This window comes from Mustelus asterias, chromosome X (assembly GCF_964213995.1).
Source record: "Mustelus asterias chromosome X, sMusAst1.hap1.1, whole genome shotgun sequence".
Lineage (NCBI taxonomy): Eukaryota > Metazoa > Chordata > Chondrichthyes > Carcharhiniformes > Triakidae > Mustelus > Mustelus asterias.
Genome location: NC_135834.1, coordinates 15,097,981 through 15,118,530, shown reverse-complemented (window position 1 = coordinate 15,118,530; position 20,550 = coordinate 15,097,981). Strand labels below are relative to the sequence as shown.

The 20,550-nt window shown below is 43.2% G+C and overlaps 1 protein-coding gene across 2 annotated transcripts in view; it reads right to left on the bottom strand.

The window, feature by feature from the left end:
* Positions 1–451: 451 nt before the first annotated feature.
* The window catches only part of lima1a (LIM domain and actin binding 1a), a 127,644-nt gene continuing 107,545 nt past the window's right edge, over positions 452–20,550 (bottom strand). For both annotated transcript variants that reach the window (XM_078200968.1, XM_078200967.1), the window contains exons 7-13: positions 20,129–20,280; positions 16,111–16,203; positions 15,050–15,166; positions 11,694–11,763; positions 11,253–11,356; positions 8,324–8,457; positions 452–3,845 (exon numbers count right to left, since the gene is read on the bottom strand). In XM_078200968.1, coding sequence (XP_078057094.1) covers positions 2,795–3,845; positions 8,324–8,457; positions 11,253–11,356; positions 11,694–11,763; positions 15,050–15,166; positions 16,111–16,203; positions 20,129–20,280 — 1,721 coding nt within the window. In that variant the 3' untranslated portion in view covers positions 452–2,794. The remainder of the gene's footprint in view (positions 3,846–8,323; positions 8,458–11,252; positions 11,357–11,693; positions 11,764–15,049; positions 15,167–16,110; positions 16,204–20,128; positions 20,281–20,550) is intronic.

The window sequence follows — 20,550 nt, the reverse complement described above, 5'->3', positions numbered from 1 at the left end:
TCACTCTTGCCCGTTCCTCAGCTCTGCATTTTCTTTGTTTGGTATCTGCCTTCCATGTCCCCTGTAATGAATGGTGGGTACAGACCTGCACAGCACACAATCAAACCTGCTATCAATAAAACAGCTCTCCCTTTAAAAAGTTTTGTACAGACCCCAAAAAAACTGAATTGATGCAAGGTCTACAAAAGCAGCTGAATGGTTATCTTTAGAGTGCCCAAACACTGGATTTTCAAACTTGTACACAAATCAAAGTAGTGATGGACATCTTAATATCAGCATTAAACCTGTGGGATAGGTATGATATGTGCTCTGTTGATCCTGGGGGTCAAAGTAAACCGTTAGGATAAACATGTTGGAAGGTATGCAGTGTATCATGCTCAAGTTTACTATTTAAGGTTAAACTCTCAGTTGAGTGTCACTGGATGCACAATAGAAAATAAAAAGACATTGTAATCTTTATAATGAAGAGTTTATTATTCATTACATGCTAAACAGAAATCACAACAGACAATACACAACTGTAAAATAGAGTTTGAAAAGAAAGTCAACAGCATTGATCAGGTAATTCTTTTTACTACATAATTAACACTTGATTACCTTGAATGTTTCCAAGCTGCTTTTAGTTTCTTCGTATAAGAATCAATGGATAAAAGAACTAGGGGTGCAGCAGGCCCAGGATGTATCCCAAATCCATGCATTTCTGGGGCTTGGATTGGATTCCAGCCTGGATTAATGGAATGAAATCTTACCTCATCTTCTGCCTACAGAAGTTTTACAGAGGAAGCGGTTTGAGTAGTTTCAGTTCCTAATGACCAAGTCTGGGAGCCACAACACAAAACAGCCCCAATTGAACACGGAATTGGCAGACAGCCTGTTGAGGCTGGCTGGTGTCAAAATACAGAAAAACAAAGTAAAATGCATTATTTAGAGTTTGGAGTTAATACACGCTGTTGGAATATATGGAGATCCATTTGGCATCTGATTGTCTCAACGTGGACACTCGAGCAGAAAGTATTCAGATTACCCAGCGCCATGAAGTGGGGAGGGGAAAGACAGGCAAGTTTTGTTTTAGTGCATTCTTAATTTCAAATGAACAGGAATCATGGGGGGTTTGAATGTTAGTGCCAATACAGGTCCGCAGTAACTATTTACCTGCAGTAAAGGTGAGAAACATCATTTAAATATGAAGTGTAATGTAATAAAAAGACTGACTTTACCAGTGCCATTTAAATCACCATAAATCAAATCAGGTGTCAGAAGGCTGTAGTGGTATATCCAACACCACAAAGATAACACATGACATACAATATTGTGCAGTGTTTTTGAGTAGTGGAATGTCAGAAGATTAAAATTGCATCGCTCCAGATCCCATAGCACAAATTTATTATCCAGTTCTTCACATTTTATCTAAAATAGCTACAGTAAAATCAAATCACTTAATATTTTCAGCAGCATCTTGACCCCCACATATGTGCTGTCAACACGTAAAAGCAATTTTATGTATAAAATCATACTGCATTACCCAAGAAATTCTAAAACAGCATTGAAGGGTGGGGAACAAAGCCAGGTTGAGGAATTTACAATGTTTGAAGACTAAAGTCAGGTTTACAGCCCACAATGTTGCTATTAAAGTGGTGTTATTCTAATGCTTCCATTTTCATTTTTCTGCATCAGTTACACAATTCCAAAATCAAACATGGCATTTTAAAACAACAAGATTACAGAGCTAAGTAGGGCGGATCCATCAAATCTTCCCTTTGATTTTTGGAATCATCTTTGGAGCTACAAAATTGGAAAGTGTAGTTGAAGTAGACAGATGTGTTTGAAGTCAGGATCATTATGCAGCTCAGCTATTGCAATGGAGGTTCCACCCTGCCGTGCTTGCTGAATGAGCTCAATCCAGCAGGTCATTCACAAATGGGCTCCATTTTCAAAATAGACAGAACCAAATACAGCACAGCCTCCAATAAACTTCATATGTAGGCAAGTGCATGGCAACAAGGTAGAGAATGCCCAACTATCTTCAACTGGAATGTAAGAGCCATTACAGGTCCACAGTAACTTTACTGCTCCACCACTATCGGCAATCAAGATGTACTGAAATACACTCCGGTTCTTAAATGCTTCCATGAGAAACAGACAGACTACATGGAGAGCAGTAAAAGTGTGAAGTAAACAAATGTGGAATGGAGTTTAGTTACAACCTTTAGACATTTCTTTACACAGGCTGGGATTTTCTGGTCCCTCTCCCGCTCAAAATCAATGGATCTTTGGCTGGTCCATCAGATTTTACATCCCACCTGTGACAATTCCCACCACAGGAGGGACCGGAAAATCCAGGCCAGTCTTTTGAAATCCAATCTTCCCTGCTTGGGTAGTGGATAATAATCAAGAATTTCATCAGATAACAACCCATGCCCTCACATAAGCACTTCACATTCCATAATTCCATACACATTCTTTCAATTGTTTGGCAGTACTTAGATCGCGATGAAATCTAGCTTTGGGAGGTTATGACCAGTGAAGAGAGGGAGTTCAAGTATACACAAGTGCTATTTTAGGCACTAGTGTACAGTTAATAAAGCAATTTTTAAAAGAACTACAAGTAGCAATTATCTCTCTTCTTCTTACTCCAAATATAATCAACCAGTTTTTGTCTTCTCAAAATGAAGTCCACATCAATATAGGCACTTAGAATAAACCACTTTACAACAGGAAGTTTGAGCTGATACTAACATCTATGAACCACAAGGCCAGTCACCAATTAAAATGTGATGTAAATCACCCACAGAATTTAATCCTCATCTTCATAACATCTATTTCTCTTGATTTGTTCTTCAACTGACAGTTCCTCAGTTTCCTCCACTTCCTCATTTCCCTCCACTTCATTTTCATCCCCATCCCAAAAACCAACATCTTCCAGTTTTCTCTCATTCTCTGGAATTTGCTCACTTGAGGCAAGTGTCTCTCTGGAGGTTTGCAACTTAACTGGCTGTTTGGATTGCTGCTCCTCACACTCGAGGAAGTCAGGTTCTCGGACCTCCTCTTTGTTGAGGTGAAGCTCCTCTACATCCTTATCTGGAAGCAGCTCTCCATTGTTGCTTTTGACTTCTACAACCTCTTCAGTCACCGAATCTTCTTTCTTGCCCTTGAGCTCAGTAGTCATTAGTTGCTCATCCTCATTTTTCAGACTTGGCTTGTTTTTATTCTTCAGTTCATTGGTTTCTCTTTTGGCTTCCTTTTCTTTGCCGATCATTGCATTCTGTGCTGTATTTTTAGCAGGCTGATTTTTTCCCGGCTCTTTTATGGCTATAGGTGTCAGCGGGGCAGCAATGGTAAATGGTCTACATCGCTCTTTCAGAGAAGCACTTCGCCTCAGTCTTGAAGTACCGCTGAATTCAGAGTTTCTCTTTGTCATCTGTTGGAAGTCATCCTCTGGAGGCCATTTTGGTTTGTTAACTCTAAGGTTCTCTTCAGCAGAATTCACTCCTTTACCACCAGTTTCAGTCGGTGGGGGCCAAGCTATTTTTAATTTTCTTGTTTCTACAGGTTTCTCCACTTTTTCTGGTGAAGGACTGGTAACCAAGGCCTCCATGCTGGCAGCCAAAACACCAACCTTGAGTATGGATAGCTCATCTACTCCAGAGTTCTCAGTTTTGGCCTCAGGTTTATCCATGGCAACTTCACTCTTGTTTTCTGCAGTGTCACTCTCATTTTTAGCCATCCAAAGCTCCTTGTGTGGCTTGTGACCAAATCCCTCATCGTAATTACCTTTGGATTTGAAGAGCTGGCTAAAATGTGGCTTGCAGTACACATTCCCATGTAGTGAAGCAAAATTCCCAATGCTGTACAAAAGAAATTACAGATGTTGAGACTTTTAAAATTTAAAACTGGCACCAGTAAACTTCAATTGGTCATTTACAATGCACACATTCATACAGCGTATCATCCAGCAAGTGGATTTGTTCTTTATATCCTATGAAGTTATACTGACCTGTTTGTCCATTGGATGCCATCACAAGATGAAAGAAATCCAGCAAGAGTCTGGGCAATGACCGTTAGGGGACTATTCAATTGTGCTGGGGGCAGGAGCAAGTGGTGCATCACAGCAGTGACATATCATACCTTCAGTGGACACAAAGGGACGGCACAGTGGTTAGCACTGCTGCCTCACAGTGCCAGGGACCCGGGTTCAATTCTGGCCTCGGGTTAGTGCGTGTGTGAAGTTTGCACGTTCTCCGTGTCTGCGTGGGTTTCCTCCAGGTGCTCTGGTTTCCTCCCACAGTCCAAAGATGTGCAGGTTAGGTGGATTGGCCATGCTAAATTGCCCCTAGTGTTGGGGGGATTAGCAGGGTAAATATGTGGGGTTACGAGAATAGGGCCTGGGTGGTGGTCGGTGCAGACTCGATGGGCCGAATGGCCTCCTTCTGCACTGTAGGGATTCTATGACTCTAAAGCCACACTGCCCAGCAGAGATTGATGTATCAGGAGTAGGAACCATTCTCTGTCGGAGTTAATTACATGCTGTGTTTACTCATTCTTAATAATTTGTTTATGGGATGTGGGTGTCACTGCATTTATTGCCCATCCCTAGTTGCCTTCAAGGTGGTGATGGTGAGCTGCCTTCTTGAACCACTGAAATCCATGTGGTGTAGGTACACCCACAGTGCTGTTAGGGAGGGAGTTCCAGGATTTTGACCCAGCAACATTGAAGGAACGGCGATAGGATGGCGAGTGACTTGGAGGAGGACCTCCAGGTGCTGGCGTTCCCTGTATCTGCTGCCCTTGTCCTTCCAGATGACAGTGGTCATGGGTTTGGAAGGTGCTGCCTAATGAGCCTTGGTGAGTTCCTGCAGTGCATCTTGTAGATGGTACCGACTGCTGCTACTGTTTGTCGGTGGTGTTGGTAGTGAATGCTTGTAGAAGGGGTAGCAATCAAGCAGACTGCTTTGTCTTGGATGGTATCAAGTTTCAAGTGTTGTTGGAGCTGCACCCATCCAGGCAAGTGGAGAGTATTCCATCACACTCCTGACTTGTGCCTTGTAGATGGTGGACAGTCTTTGGGGAGTCAGGAGGAGAGTTACTTGCCATAGGATTCCTAGCCTCTGACCTGCTCTTGTAGCCTCGGTATGGCTTATATGGCTAGCCCAGTTCAGTTTCTAGTCCAATGGTAAGCCCGGGATGTTGATAGTGGGGGATTCAGTTATGGTAATGCCATTGAATATCAAGGGGCAACGGAGATGGTCATTGCCTGGCACTCGTCAGCCCAATCCTGGATATTGTCCAGGCCTTGCTGCGTTTGGACATGGACTGTTTCAATACAAGTCGTCGTGAACAGTGCACCAAACATCCCCACTTCTGACCTTATGACGGAAGGAAGGTCATTGATGAAGCAGCTGAAGATGGTTGGGCCAAGGACACTACCCTGAGGGACTCCTGCAGCAATGTCCTAGAACTGAGATGATTGGCCTCCAAACACCACAATCATCATCCTTTGAACCAGTTGTGGCTCCAACCAGTGGAGAGTTTTCCCCTGATTCTCATTGATTCCAGTTTTGCTAGGGCTCCTTGATGCCACACTTAGTCAAATGCTGTCTTGATGTTGAGGGCATTCACTCACCTCACCTCTGGATTTCAGCTCTTTTGTCCATGCATGAATCAAGACTGTAACGAGGTCAGGAGCTGAGTGACCCTGACAGAAGCCAAACTGAGCGTCAGCGAGCAGGTTATTGTTGAGTAAATGCCACCGATACTGCTGTTGATTACCCTTTCCATCACTTTACTGATGGTCAAGAGTAGACCAATTGGCCAGATTGGATTTGTCCTGTTTATGTACAGGACATACCTGGGCAATTTTCTACATTGCTGGATGGATGCCAGTGTAGTAGCTGTATTGGAACAGCTGGTCCGGAGGTGTGGCTAGCTCTGGAGCACAAGTCTTCAGTATTATTGCTGGAATGTTGTCAGGGCCCATAGCCTTCAGCTGTTTCTTGATATCACATTGAGTGAATCGAATTGGCTGAAACCTGACAAATGAGGGGTAATGCATTTTGGAAGGTCTAATACAGATAGGAAATATACTGTAAATGGCAGAACCCTTAAGAGTATTGATAGGCAAAGGGATCTGGGTGTACAGGTACACAGGTCACTGAAAGTGGCAATGCCGGTGGAGAAAGTAGTCAAGGAGGCATACGGCATGCTTGCCTTCATCGGCCGGGATATGGAGTATTGCAAGTCATGTTGCAGCTTTATAGAACCTTAGTTAGGCTGCACTTGGAATATAGCGTTCAATTCTGGTCGCCACACTACCTGAAGGATGTGGAGGCTTTGGAGAGGGTACAGAAAAGATTTACCAGGATGTTGCTTGGTATGGAGGGCATTAGCTATGAGGGGAGGTTGGAGAAACTTGGTTTGTTCTCACTGGAGCGACGGAGGTTGAGGGGAGACCTGATAGAAGTCTACAAGATTATGAGAGGCATGGACAGAGTGGATAGTCAGAAGCTTTTTTCCAGGGTGGAAGAGTCAATTACTAGGGGACATAGATTTAAGGTGCAAGGGGCAAAGTTTAAAAGAGATGTACGAGGCAGATCTTTTACACAAGAGTAGTAGGTGCCTGGAACTCGCTGCCAGGGGAGGTAGTGGAAGCGGATACGGTAGTGACTTTTAAAGGGCGTCTTGACAAGTACATGAATAGGATGGGAATAGAGGGATATGGTCCCCGGAAGGGTAGGGGGTTTTAGTTAAGTCGGGCAGCATGGTCGGTGCAGGCTTGGAGGGCCGAAGGGCCTGTTCCTGTGCTGTAATTTTCCTTGTTCGTTGACATCAGTAATTATGGCAAATGCTTCAGCCTCATCTTTTGCACTGATGTGCTGGGCTCCTCCATCATTGAGGATGGGGATATTTGCCTCCTCCAGTGAGTTGTTCAATTGTTCATCAACATTTACCGCTGGATGTGGCAGAACTTATATCTTAGCTCTATTACTTGCTGCTCGTGTTGTTTGGCACACAAGTCATCCTGTTTTCTAGCTTCACCAGAGTGACACCTCATTTGTTGGGTATGCCTGGTGTTGTTCCTGGCATGCCCTCCTGTACTCTTCACTAAATCAGGGTTGATCCCGTGGCTTGGTGGTAATGGTAGAGTGGGGGCTACCCTGGGCCATGAGGTTACAGTTTGTGGTCGAGTACAATTCTGCTGCTGATGGCCCACAGTGCCTCACTGATGCCCAATTTTGAGTTACTAAATCTATTTGAAATCTGCCCCATTTAGCACAGTGGCAAAGCCACACAACACAATGGAAGATATCCTCAAAGTGAAGATGGGATTTCGTTTCCACAAGGACTGTGCGGTGGTCACTCCAACCGATACCGTCATGAACAAATTCATCCACGGCAGGCAGGTTGGCGAGGATGAGGTTAAGTATGTTTTTCCCTCGCCACCTGCTGCAGTCCCAGTCCAGCAGCTATGTCCTTTAGGACCTGGCCAGCTTGGTCTGTGGTGGTACTACCAAGCCACTTGGTGATGGACATTGAAGTCCCCCAACCAGAGTACATTCTGCGATTCTGTGCCCTTGTCACCCTCAAGTGCTTCCTCCAACTGGTATTCAACATGGAGAAGTACTGGTTTATCTGGGGTGGGTGGGTAGTAGTGGTGGAACCTGGTGCCATGAGACTTTAGGTCCAGAGTCAATGTTGGGGATTGACATTATCTATAAGATATGATTATATGATTCCATGAGGATGACTATATCAGGCTGTTACTTCACTAGTTTGAGAGACAGCTCTCCCAATTTTTGCACAAATCCCCAGATGTTAGCAAGGATGACAGGACTGGATTTCCAGTGCCTAGGTTCATGCTGGGCGATCTGTCCGGTTTCATTCATTTTTGTCATTCCATTTGTCGCGGTTGAATGCAACTGAGTTGCTTGCTAGGTCATTTCAGAGGGAATATAAGAATCAACACATTGCTGTGGATCTGGAGTCACACGTAGGCCAGATCAGGTAAGGACATTAGTAAACCAGATAGGTTTTAACAGCAATTGACAATGGTTTCATGGTCAGACTTAATTCCATCTGCCTTGGTGGGATTTGAACCTGGGTCCCCAGAGCACCACTCTGGCTCACTAGTCAAGCAGCAATACTACTGTGCCATCACCTCTTCATACAAGCCACTGCGGGCAGGGGGGCAGTTTGCAGGCAACGAGAACTCTCAGGAAACCTCTTTAAATGCAAAGTTTAGTCACTCCATACCTAAAACAAAGTTAGCAGGTTGAAACAATTTGGAGGTAAGAGCAAGGTGAAAGTCACCAGGAATCAGAATCCTCACCTCAGCTTAGTGTTGCAGTAACTGCAGCGGAAGCAGATATTGTGAAATATCTGTTGGTTTGCAACAAGACGCTCCATTGGATAGACAGTCTTTTGGCAGGTGACACACAACTCTCTGGCTGGAAGCTGAAATTTCTGAGAGTCAAAAAAAAGGAATGGGCTCATTAGTCACTTTATGGAAGCTGCATGGATGGCAAGACACTTTTGAATGTGACAACACATTTTAGAATTAGGATTAACCAACACTGCATACATTCAAACAATCATGGTGAGAAAACTGGCCTAGAAAAAGTCAGCGACATGAAGCAAGTATTCCTGCAAATTGGGTCACTTCAGCGGTTTGTGAATTTAGCTTAGACTTAAGTTTTCGATGTTTTCTCCAAACATTTTCCCCAAAATCCCACCAATGTCAGCAACTATTGTTTAAACTCAAAATTAACAAACGTGGAGAGTGGGAAGAGGAGAAACAAGGCAACTTTTTAAAAAAAACTTTGGTAGCCAGTGAATATCTGGGAAAAGAAATGATGCCCTTGCAAGAGCTAAAGTAGAGCTCCAATCTGGCATCCTTCCATCTAGTAAAGATGATGGACATGCAAACAAATCCATTTCATATGGCACACCTGGCACACCTTTGCTGATGGTTGAAGAGGCCAATCCTTGAGAGACAGGTTCTGTCGCAAATGCCACACATGAAGCGACCGAGGTATCATTGTGGGTTGTTTTCAGCGTTGACATATGTTGCCAAGTCACTGGCCAATGTATTTAAATTTGTCAACTTGAAAAATAGCAATCTTGCATAAATGTCAATCTTGTGGGTTGCCTCTGGGTGCTCTGGTTTCCTCCCACAGTCCAAAGATGTGCAGGTTAGTGTCCCAGTATGTGGAGGGGCATTAGTGGGATATATACCCGAGGTTACAGGGATAGGGCCTGGGTGAGATGCTCTGTTGGGAGAGTTGGTGCAGACTCAATGGGCCGAATGGCCTCCTGCACTGTAGGGATTCTATGATAAAATTTATGGTCTGGAGTCAAAAGTATCATTTGGAGGGCGGGGGGGTGGGGGGGGTGGGGGGGGGGGGGGGGGGGGGAGAAATAGAGGGGGGGGGTGGGTAAGGTGGGGGGAGAGATAAACAAAAAGTAGGTAAGTAGAAAACTGAAAAAATAGGTTCTTGCAAGACCTCCAACCCTTAAAAAGGAGCAGCACTGGCATACACCTTGCACTATGGTCACCCATATGCCATTGAGCAGTAAGTCACCCCTTACACACAGACTCAGAACTCAAATCAAAAAGCACAGGATTTTAGTTAATACTACTCAGACAAAACGCAGTCAGGCCACATCCATTTAGACCAAGTATTTTTGTTCATGTAAACAAGCATCAGGAGTCATGTCTTTTTTTAAAAAGAGCAAATAGAACCTCATATCGGAGACAGAGGAATGCAGAGAGAGAAAAGGGATACTTCAGGAACAGGAAGTAGAAGCTGAAAAATAGGCAAAGAAATAGGATTAAACAGCAATATACTAAACAGCAACACAGTATCACAAAGGTTATACTACCATGTTTAATCACATTGAAGTAGTCTATTGTTCCAGGGATTAGACATTCTTCAAACATTTCTTACTTTTGATTACTGAAAGCCAAATTTTCAAGTTTAACTTATCCAAAAATAGATTCTGTGCATTTTAAGTACTGGGCTTTTAAAAAAAATTTGAAAATATAAAACATTGGCAGAGTTCTCTAAATGTTGGTTATATAGTCTAGCACTGAATTCCCCCTTTAAGAAAGTAGCCTACTTTGTGTAAATGAAGTTACTCAATCCTCTAAAGGATACTCAATATCTGTTTGGACCTTCTCTAGGACACAGCTAATTCCACTTCCTTGCAGATCAGCTGGAGCCACAGATGCAACAATGAGCTCATCGTATCTTGTAACCATAGCACCCGCTGCCTGAGAAAGGATCTACACTGCCAGCCACCTGCTGTGTGGATAGATACTAGCTGCTTTCATGCTGGGAGCTGTCTGTTTAGATTGTGGAAGAACAGCGTCCAGGAGCCAGGCAATTTACATTGTTTAATGCAGCTCCCTTATCCTGGTGATAGGCTTGGGAGACTCAAAATGTTGCTTGTAGTTCTAGCATGGAGATAAGAGATTTATTGGTGTAATGCAAGCTCAAACAGGGGCCATAAAAGCAATGATAGTCGGATGTCCCCGGGTTTGATCCCAGGGCAGAGCAAAACTAGCTTACCCTGGGTGTTACAAATGGTTTCAGCACCCGAGCTTTGAAGACAGGCCAGAATTCTCTGGCCATTCACTCTGGCAGGATGCTCTCGTCCCACCAATGCCGCACCCCCTGCCACAGATTTCCTGGCAGTGTGGGGTGGCTTCAATAGGAATTCACATTGACAGCGGCAGGTAGGACCAGAGGATCCTGCCATAGGTGAATATCATGCCACCTACCACTGCCGAGAAAAATGTCGAGGGGAGGCCAGAGAATCTCGCTCAGGGGCAGAAGAGTTAAGAGAAGGGAAAGGGAAAATGGTAATCAAAGGTAGGGTTCCCATTCTTGATCATATCTAGCAACATGCCTTTGAAAGAGGGCATGGCAATGCCAGCAGTCAGGCCTGGGGACAGTTGGGACTCTTTCCTCTACCAATCCACCCCCCCCCCCCCAAATCCTTGGTTGCCACCCCTATTGGCTCACACATGTAGAATGGCCACTTGTGAGTGAACTATGGGAGCACTGTTGGTGTCCAGAGTTAGCACAGTCCAGGTCAACATTTTCAAGAAGGAAAACTGGACAAAATGATCAAAATCTTCAAAAAGAAAAAATGTACTTTTATTTCTGCCAATCCCCAGGTTGGTCAAGTTGAGCATCAGAGACATGAATTCCCAAACAAGTCAATGACTGACCAGATGGAAGAGAGATATTTACCTTCAAAGATTTGGCTGGGCTACTTTGTATTTCTGTGGTTGATCTTTGTTGCTTTATACCCTGAGCTGAAAGCTTTGGTGTTCCTTCTTCATTTTCCACCTTAACTGTTCATTTTAAAAGATTAAAAGCATGAATTAAAGCCAAAAAATCGACAGCCTTATTTCAAATCAGTATTTTTTGTTGTTAGTGCCGATAAGAGGATCAATGCTGATTTGATTTTCTGTTTGAAATGCAAACACAGCATTGAAACCTCCACTGGCTGGAAGTGAATTTACACCTGTACATCTCCACACAAAACATCCAATTTCAATAACACTGCTTTGGAGATGACAAAATGGGTACGAGGCACTTTCCCCACTGAAGGAAAAGTAAAATTTAAGAGTCACATGGATCCTCTCATTCACCTGCATGTCACTCGGTGTTATGGCAAACGTGGCTCACCTTGACCATCTACTTGCTTTTCATAAGTAGAACTTTTCCAAGAGTTTGGAGTGGTCTCAATCACAGACCCCTGGAAAATAATACAAGAACAATTATACTCACTAAGCTGTATTCGTCAACACCATCATTCAAGTACTGATAATGAAAGAATATTGAAGTTTTTTTTGCACAAGAATTTATTGGCTGCTCTGGTGAAGTTTGAGCTCTGGCATTAGTCATGAACATCTGTCCCCAACTGAGGTGGGGCAGGGCACATTTGTAAATACCTAAAGTGATTCATAAATCTGAAGTTTTCCCATCTGAATAACCACTTCTCATGACCCACAGCCATGCCAGATCAATGAATCAATCATCCAGTCATACTTCCTTCCTCACCAAACCCCATTGTCCAATTTAATTCCCAACTGATCACCATTATATATTCAGAATTTTTTTTAAAAACTGAAAAGTGAGAGCTACATTCAAAAAGACTGGCACAAGGCTGGAAACTTACTTAAATATTGTGGAAGTTATTTTTCCAAAGCTTGATAGTTGGAAATTGCTTTTTAAAAAAGTGAATGAAGCTGGACAGGTCTAGGGATATTGATAAGAAATTTGAAGCTACCAGATTAGAACGATTCTCATCTCAATACAGGGAGACTAAACTACAACTCTCAACTCCACAACAGATCACCCAACAAAATGCTGTCTTTACATTAAACCAATGGATGCTAAATTGCACACTTGAAGCTTTTGGGGGATTGGAAGGTGGTTCGGTTAAACTGGGTTCTTTGAAATCCAGCGGTGTACAATAGCAAACAGGGGTTGAACCATGCAATGACTCAATTCTTACTATTTTTGTCTAAACCAAAAGCACAAAGATTATCTGGTTCCAGTCAACAATGATCTGACTGCACAGATCATCTCTTAGCTGCATACAATTAACATGTGGAGATGCCGGCGTTGGACTGGGGTAAACACAGTCTAACACCACCAGGTTAAAGTCCAACAGGTTTATTTGGTAGCAAAAGCCACTAGATTTCGGAACAGGCTGTTCCTTAGTCAGGTGGGTGGGAGTTCTGATCACAAACAGGGCACAAAGACACAAACTCAATTTACACGAATAATGATTGGAATGTGAGTCTTTACAGCTAATCAAGTCTTAAAAAGGTACAGACAATGTGAGTGGAGGGAGCATTAAGCACAGGTTAAAGAGATGTGTATTGTCTCCAGACAGGACAGCTCGTGAGATTTTGCACATCCAGGCAAGTTGTGGGGGTTACAGATAGTGTGATATGAACCCAATATCCCGGGTGAGGCCGTCCTCATGTGTGCAGAACCTGGCCATCAGTCTCTGCTCAGCAACTCTGCGTGTTGTGTGTCGTGAAGGCCGCCTTGGAGAACGCTTACCCAGAGACCAGAGGCTGTCACGGGCATTCAGCCTCTGATCTCCAGGTAAGCATTCTCCAAGGTGGCCTTCACAACACACGACAGCGCAGTCGCTGAGCAGAGACTGATAGCCAGGTTCCGCACACATGAGGACGGCCTCAACCGGGATCTTGGGTTCATGTCACACTATCTGTAACCCCCACAACTTGCCTGAATGTGCAAAATCTCACTAGCTGTCCTGTCTGGAGACAATACACATCTCTTTAACCTGTGCTTAATGCTCCCTCCACTCACATTATCTGTACCTTTAAGACTTGATTAGCTGTAAAGACTCGCATTCCAATCATTATTCATGTAAATTGAGTTTGTGTCTTTGTGCCGTGTTTGTGATCAGAACTCCCACCCACCTGACGAAGGAACAGCCTGTTCCGAAAGCTAGTGGCGTTCGCTACAAATAAACCTGTTGGGCTTTAATCTGGTGTTGTGAGACTTCTCACTACAATTAACATGCCAGGGAAGGAGTCTTAACTGCAACGCAATCAAGCCATTTGTTATGGAGGGCTCCTGTTAAGAACAATGCACTGGGATTCGACAGTTGTGTTGGATTTGGTGCAAATGTGAACACCCAAGATACGTTGAGTCATGTCATAACCACTTAATAGACATTTTACACTAGAGTGCACCTGGCTACAGATGCTCAATGCTTGGCTGCACTCCATAATGTAAACCAGCTGACCAGTGAACATATTGCAAACCAAAATAATAGACCAATAAAGGTCAGGGAAAGTTTGCCTTGTAATCTGAGATTTCTTCATAGGAATCAGGGACTCCAGTTTAAAAAGCTAGTTATTATTTACTTGTGGGATGTGAGCACTGATAAAGCCAGCATTTGTGCTCATCCTAATGGCCCTGTTGCAGTCCACATATTTGCCACTGAAACAGGCAATTTTCAAGCGTGGGGAAGAAATCCTACATGTTTGTGCATCCGAGATCCAGAGCTCAAAGTACATTATCTAGAGCATTTACTCTTCTTCCCACAAGTAGCTTGCAAAGTTGTCAAGAAAGGAATTGATATAGCACCTTTCTTGGCCTCAGGATGTCCCAAAGCGCTTTATACCTAATGACTGTCATTGTTGCAGGAAATGCAGCAGCCAATTTGTGCACAGCAATGTGAAAATGACCAGATAATCTGTTTTATGTGCTGCCAACTTGCAACAACAGTGCAAATATCCCAACTGAAAAAAATGCAGTTCAAGTCTGCTAAACCATCTTTTGAAGTGGATACTGCAGAACCTGGGCTGACCAGAAGAGGGCAGTTGTTACAAAAGCAACAGAACGGGAATAAATTCCATAACTATAACACTTCCAAAAGAATTGATTCAATCCTCCCTCCCTCACACCAGTAAGTTCCCAGTCACAATGTTAGTCCTCGAGTCAGAAGATGCAAAAGACAAGGTTCATAGAATCCTACAGTGCAGAAAGAGGCCATTCGGCCCATCGAGTCTGCACCGACCACAATCCCACCCAGGTCCTATCCACATATCCCTACATATTTTACCCACTAACCCCTCTAACCTATGCATCCCGGGACACTAAGGGGCAATTTAGAATGGTCAATCAACCTAACCCGCACATCTTTGGACTGTGGGAGGAAACCGGAGCACCCGGTGGAAACCCACGCAGACACAGGGAGAATGTGCAAACTCCACACAGACAGTGACCCCGAGCCGGGATTCAAACCCAGGTCCCTGGAGCTGTGAAGCAGCAGTGCTAACCACTGTGCTACCGTGCCGTCAGGTTGCACATTTGTTCCCCAAAAGGTGGAAGAGTCGATCTCCAGTCACACTCAGGACACCAAAATAAAGCTAAACTGGTGGATTCTTGGAACTCGGAAGTCAATAAAAGTTTTTTAAAAAAGGATCCAAATATATATTTACATTCTCCCTATGATCAGCAACATAGGCATTCGAACGAGTCTGCTGACATACCTTCTGCAGTTCTGCATGATGGGGAGAGGTGCTGGTTGAAGATACTGGTGGCACATTTTCTTTTTGTTCGTTCCCATTGCCAGCATTTATTTCAAGGTTAATAGTACTGATGTCAGACTACAACAGAAAACATACATGACAAGCATTAAGACAAAAAAGGAGAGAGTGTCACAATAGCCTCGTTTAAACAGGGGCAGTATTATTTGCATGGCGCTTGAACTGCCAGCCACTTTAAACAACAGGAATACTCCAGTGGGAGCAACATAAACAGGCAATCGCAATGTATGAAGTATGCTGTCAACATAATGTACTGAAGGAGGAGATGAAATTGCAAACAGAATGGACATTTGCACTCAGTTACAATGCAACAACCCAACAAACCAGAGCAAATAGTTTGACAAAGGCTATCTGCTCCCAAAATTAAATTCAGTCTTACTTCCTGATGCCTTTTCTATGCTATATTGATTCAATGTTATTTTTATTTGAGGAGGACAGGAAAAAATGAAGGGCACATTTTAAAGAGAAATTTTTTTTGTCATTCATCTTCTATATTTTACATACACAAATACAATGTTCTCGGATTTGCCATTTCATCTCTCCTCTGCCGCAATAACAGATTTCTTTTTGTTCTTTTGCACTTCCTGCTTTTTTTTTTCCCCCAGAAAAAAAATGCTATTCCTAATCACTATCCAGCGTGGGGATGGACATCAAGAGGGAGTGGAATGGGACTTGGCTACAATACTTCTGCCTATGGTCAGGCTATATGCAGACAAAAAGTGATCGAAGTGCCCCACAGAAATGGTCACTTAGTTGGAAAAGTAGAGGGCTGCTGCACGGGACAATTACAGACTCATGCTCGGAGTTAGTGTTTTTGAAAGAGAAAAATTGCGGCAACCCCCCCCCGCCCCCCAGAATACTCACGATCAGTATTCCAAACAAAAAGCTTAATTCTGGCTAAGAGTCAAATCAACTCCACCACCAAATCCCCTGCCCCCAACCCACAAACAGAGAGAAGGCATTTCAGAAATAAAACCAATGAGTAAGGAAGCATTCTCCTTTACCTGCAGCAGCAACTTAGGATCTGGTACTTCTTTGCTTTCCCACAGCTCTTTGGTACTAATCGTTTCTCCAGACAGCATCTGTTCTTCCAGAGTCTAAGCATTTTTCAAGGCAACACTTAGTTAGCAGTACTCCCATTTGGATTTCAACTTCTATTTATAAAGCAGCTTAAACATAGTAAAATGTCCCAAGTGCTTCACAGGAACAATAATAAAGCAAAGTATGACACAGAGACATACAAGGTGATATTAGGGCAAATAATCAAAGCTTGGTCAAAGAGATCAGGTTTAAGGAAGTGGGAAAAATGAGGTAAAGAATGAGGTTTGGGAGGGCATTCCATAGTTTAGAGCACAGACAACTGAAGGCATGGTAACCCGATGGGCACAGCAGTTATGATTGGCCGTTCAGGGCAGATATTTCCAAGGGAAGTGGGGCTGGAGGAGATTCCAGAGATAGGGAGGGGAGACATTGCTTTACCAAGAACCAGTGTAGGTAAGTGAGCACAGAGATTTGCTACGAGTTAAGACAGGAGAAGCAGAGTTTAGGATAATTGACTTGAATTTAAATAGCATAATTTGTGACCTCAAGACATCCCAAAGCATTTCACAGCCAATGAAGTACTTTTGTAGAGAAATGCAACAGCCAATTTGCGTACAGCAAGCTTCTACAAAATCAATTTGATGGTTTTAGTGATATTGGTTGAGGGATAAATGTTAGCCAGGATATCAGGAGGTTTCCCCTGCTCTTCTAGCGCAGCGAGATCTCATGTCCATCTAAGGGGAAGCAGACAGCGCCTTGGTTTCAATATCTCATTCAAAAGATGGCACCAATGCAGTACTCCCTCAGTACTGCACTGGAGTGTCAGCGTGGACTGTGTGTTCAGGTCTTGAGTGTGGGGTGAACCCACAATCTTGTGACTCAGAGGCAAGCGTGCTACCTACTGGGTCATGGCTGACACTTCAACTTAGTTTTGATACACAGACTTCAAAATAAAACTGCTGCAAAATTCTAAGGTGTTTAAAGCACAAATGAATTTTCCATATAAATGCACATACAAATCTGTGCAAATTCTAAGTGAATCCATTTTTTTTCTATGAAACATTAAACTGACATTCCACTGCTTGCTCAAGTGGATGCAACGATCCGTTGCACTGAGGGATTTCTCCTGGGGTCCCGGTCAAACAGTCCCTTAGCAAATAACTGATTGGATATTCTTTTGTGGGAACATGCCATGTGCAAGTTTCCTGCTGCGTTTATCCACAAGGCACTAACAAATTTGTTGATTGTGAAGTGCTTTGGAATGACCTGAAGATGTAATAATTGCTATATAAAAGCAAGCTAAGTGTTTCTTTTAATGGTCAAGATGGCCACTGGCTCCAGCATGTCTAATGTCCAGGAGATGGCTTTGGTCTTCCTCTACATAGTGTCTTCCTGGCTTAATTAATATGTTAATACTATGTAAACACCACCCATCTATAGAACATTCAACCTGAAATGAGACTTATCAGAGAAAGCATTAACCCATTAATATGCACTCCAGCCAGCTCAAAACTAACGGATTATATAAACCTGCGTCTGGGAGATGCCAACCACTTGGAGCCGGCAGTTTGCAGTGTTGATGGTAGTCATGATGTGGAGATGCCGTGAATGAAACATGACAGATTGGGAACCAGGGTGAATAGGAGCGTTAGTAAAGACTCGCTTTTCGGCCTTTTGGCCGAGATCAAGTGTAGTATCGACATGCTGTACTTGGTTGAAGTCATTAGGTTACATTTTAGCTTCATTTGAAGCAATTTTTTAAAAGCGGCATCTCGGCCTTTTGACTAAGATGCAAATGAGATCAAGCCTTGGAGGAGCTATTCCTACTCCAATCAGCTTGGATCATGTAGATCAAGCCCAAGACAAGAGGTGAGAGCCCTGTCTTGTCAGCTTGGATCGGGAATGTCTCAACTTGTTGAGACTCTGAATTGGACTGGATTCGATTGAATTGGATTTTTAAAAAGACTCACTTTCTTCACTGCTTTTAAGGATTGACAGTATTTTTTTTAAAGTCAGGTGTTTTACTGCTGTCATTGTGAATAAACTGAAGCTGATCTGCCTGTGCTACACATTTTTATATATTAACCTAGTTCATTAATTCAGAATGTGAGCCTAGGTTTGAGTGCTGATAACCCTCTTCCAGAGTAGCTTACTGGAATAGACACAAGCATTCCTAGATTGAGAGACTTGCTTCTGGAGGGTCAGAAAAATACAGCAAGAAGTCTCACAACACCAGGTTAAAGTCCAACAGGTTTATTTGGTAGCACAAGCCACTAGCTTTCGGAGCGCTGTTCCTTCATCAGGCGAGTGGGATTTCAGTTCACAGTGAACTGAAATCCCACTCACCTGATGAAGCCACAGGACACAGGCTGGAAGGGGAAAACATGCAGTCTCTCCAAGTAATTGGATGGTGCGAGATTGTGAAAAGGAGCCTCCACCTAGTCGTTTAGAAAAGAATTGCAGGTAAATGTTACAGCACTGGAAGCAAAGGGAGGAGAATCTAGCAGGTTTATCAGGGAGACAAGGGGTTTTAATTGTAATACAGTTGAAAAACAAGCAAAAGAAATGTTGGTCCAAGAGAGATGATTGGCGCACAGTTGGGGAGACAACTTGGGGGATACTTGCTGCTGCAAGAGCATAGAGCAAATAGCGCAAATATATCTGAACAAATGAAGCAGTGCATATCCAAATGTTATTGGAAATCCAAGAAGCCAGACATTGTAGCCAATGCATAGTTAGAAAGGTTTGCGCCAATTTACTTTCCAGGAAAAAAAAGTCTGGCTGAGGGACTAACTTTTTGTTCTAGTTATTCACACAAATGTGGGAACAGTGCCACCTTAACCAGTAGCATCAGCCTGGCTTAGCTAGTGTAATGCTCACTTGCAAGTCAAAAAGTTATGGGTTCAGGTTACACACTTGGTGAACATCCCTGTGAAGTACAGAGGGAGTGATGCATTCTCAGAGGTGCCAACTTTGGGATGAAACTTTAAACCAAGGCTCCATTACTTGACTCAGATGGAGGCGAAAGATTCCATGACATTATTTGGAAAGCAAGAAATTATCCTGGTGTCCTGGCAACATTAATTCATGATGTGGAGATGCCGGCGTTGGACTGGGGGTGAACACGGTAAGAAGTCTCACAACACCAGGTTAAAGTCCAACAGGTTTATTTGGTAGCAAATACCATAAGCTTTCGGAGCACTGCTCCTTCGTCAGATGGAGTGGCTCTGACGAAGGAGCAGTGCTCCGAAAGCTTATGGTATTTGCTACCAAATAAACCTGTTGGACTTTAACCTGGTGTCGTGAGACTTCTTACAACATTAATTCAACCAACACCATCAGAAAGACATTAACTGGCAATTCATCTTGCATGTTGTTTGTGGCATATTGCTGTGCGCACATTGGCTGCCGCTGCTGCGTTTGCCTGCAAAATACAATTGCAACTACAGTTTCATTGATTGGCTGTGAAATATTCAGATATCTAGAGGGCATAAAAATCCACCATACAAATGCAAATTCATAATCTTGCACTATCTCATACTATCATCAGACAAATAGATGGTGGCAGTTTCATAGCACATTACAACATGTTGTAGACACATGGCAAGCAGTGTCATAATGAGATCAAAGCTGCTGTACTTCTTGTTTGCATACAGAGAGGTGAGACCGGAATAAACAGGATTCCCACTTTTCAAGTTACTCTAGGTGCCAAGTGTGCAGTTCATTCACACTGTTAGAAGGTGAAAGGGTTGGGGAGATGCTCAGGGATAACAGCCTGGTTTACAGACTTAGTTATGAACGTAGCTATTCCTGCTACAAAGTGCGAGTATGATTTTTAGCAATGGTATAATGGGCTGAGCTGCAATGTCTTCTCGCAAGTTCCAATTTTATGGTGAGAACAGGATCATCCTCAATAACATTTTTAATAATGCATTACAATCAACTGTGATGCAGATGGAAATGTATTCAAAAGGTGTTTACTGTAGGAGATTGGATGCTGGTCTCCTTCTGTGATGCAGCAGCCTGGTATAATGCCATTCTGTCTTTCACTGATGTCTGTTCCTGCATATCTGCCAACTCCGTACCAACCTTAGATTCAGTTTTATCAGGGCTTGTTCCAGGCGAGGTATGGTCTGCATGAAGTGCAAACAGAGCCAGGTTCAACGTTAATCAATGAATCTCCACATCAAAAGTAAAAAACACCCTTTTAAATGCTAATACAATTAGTCTTCTTTTAATACGGCACATTCTGCACCACCCACCCCTTCCATCAAAGTTACACTTCTGTCAACATCAACCAGGGTAAAGGGAGATTTGGCTTCACCCATCCAGCAATGATTCTAGCTCACATCCAATTTTATAACAGTTGCCTAATTAGGATGCACAACTTTCTCCTTCAATTT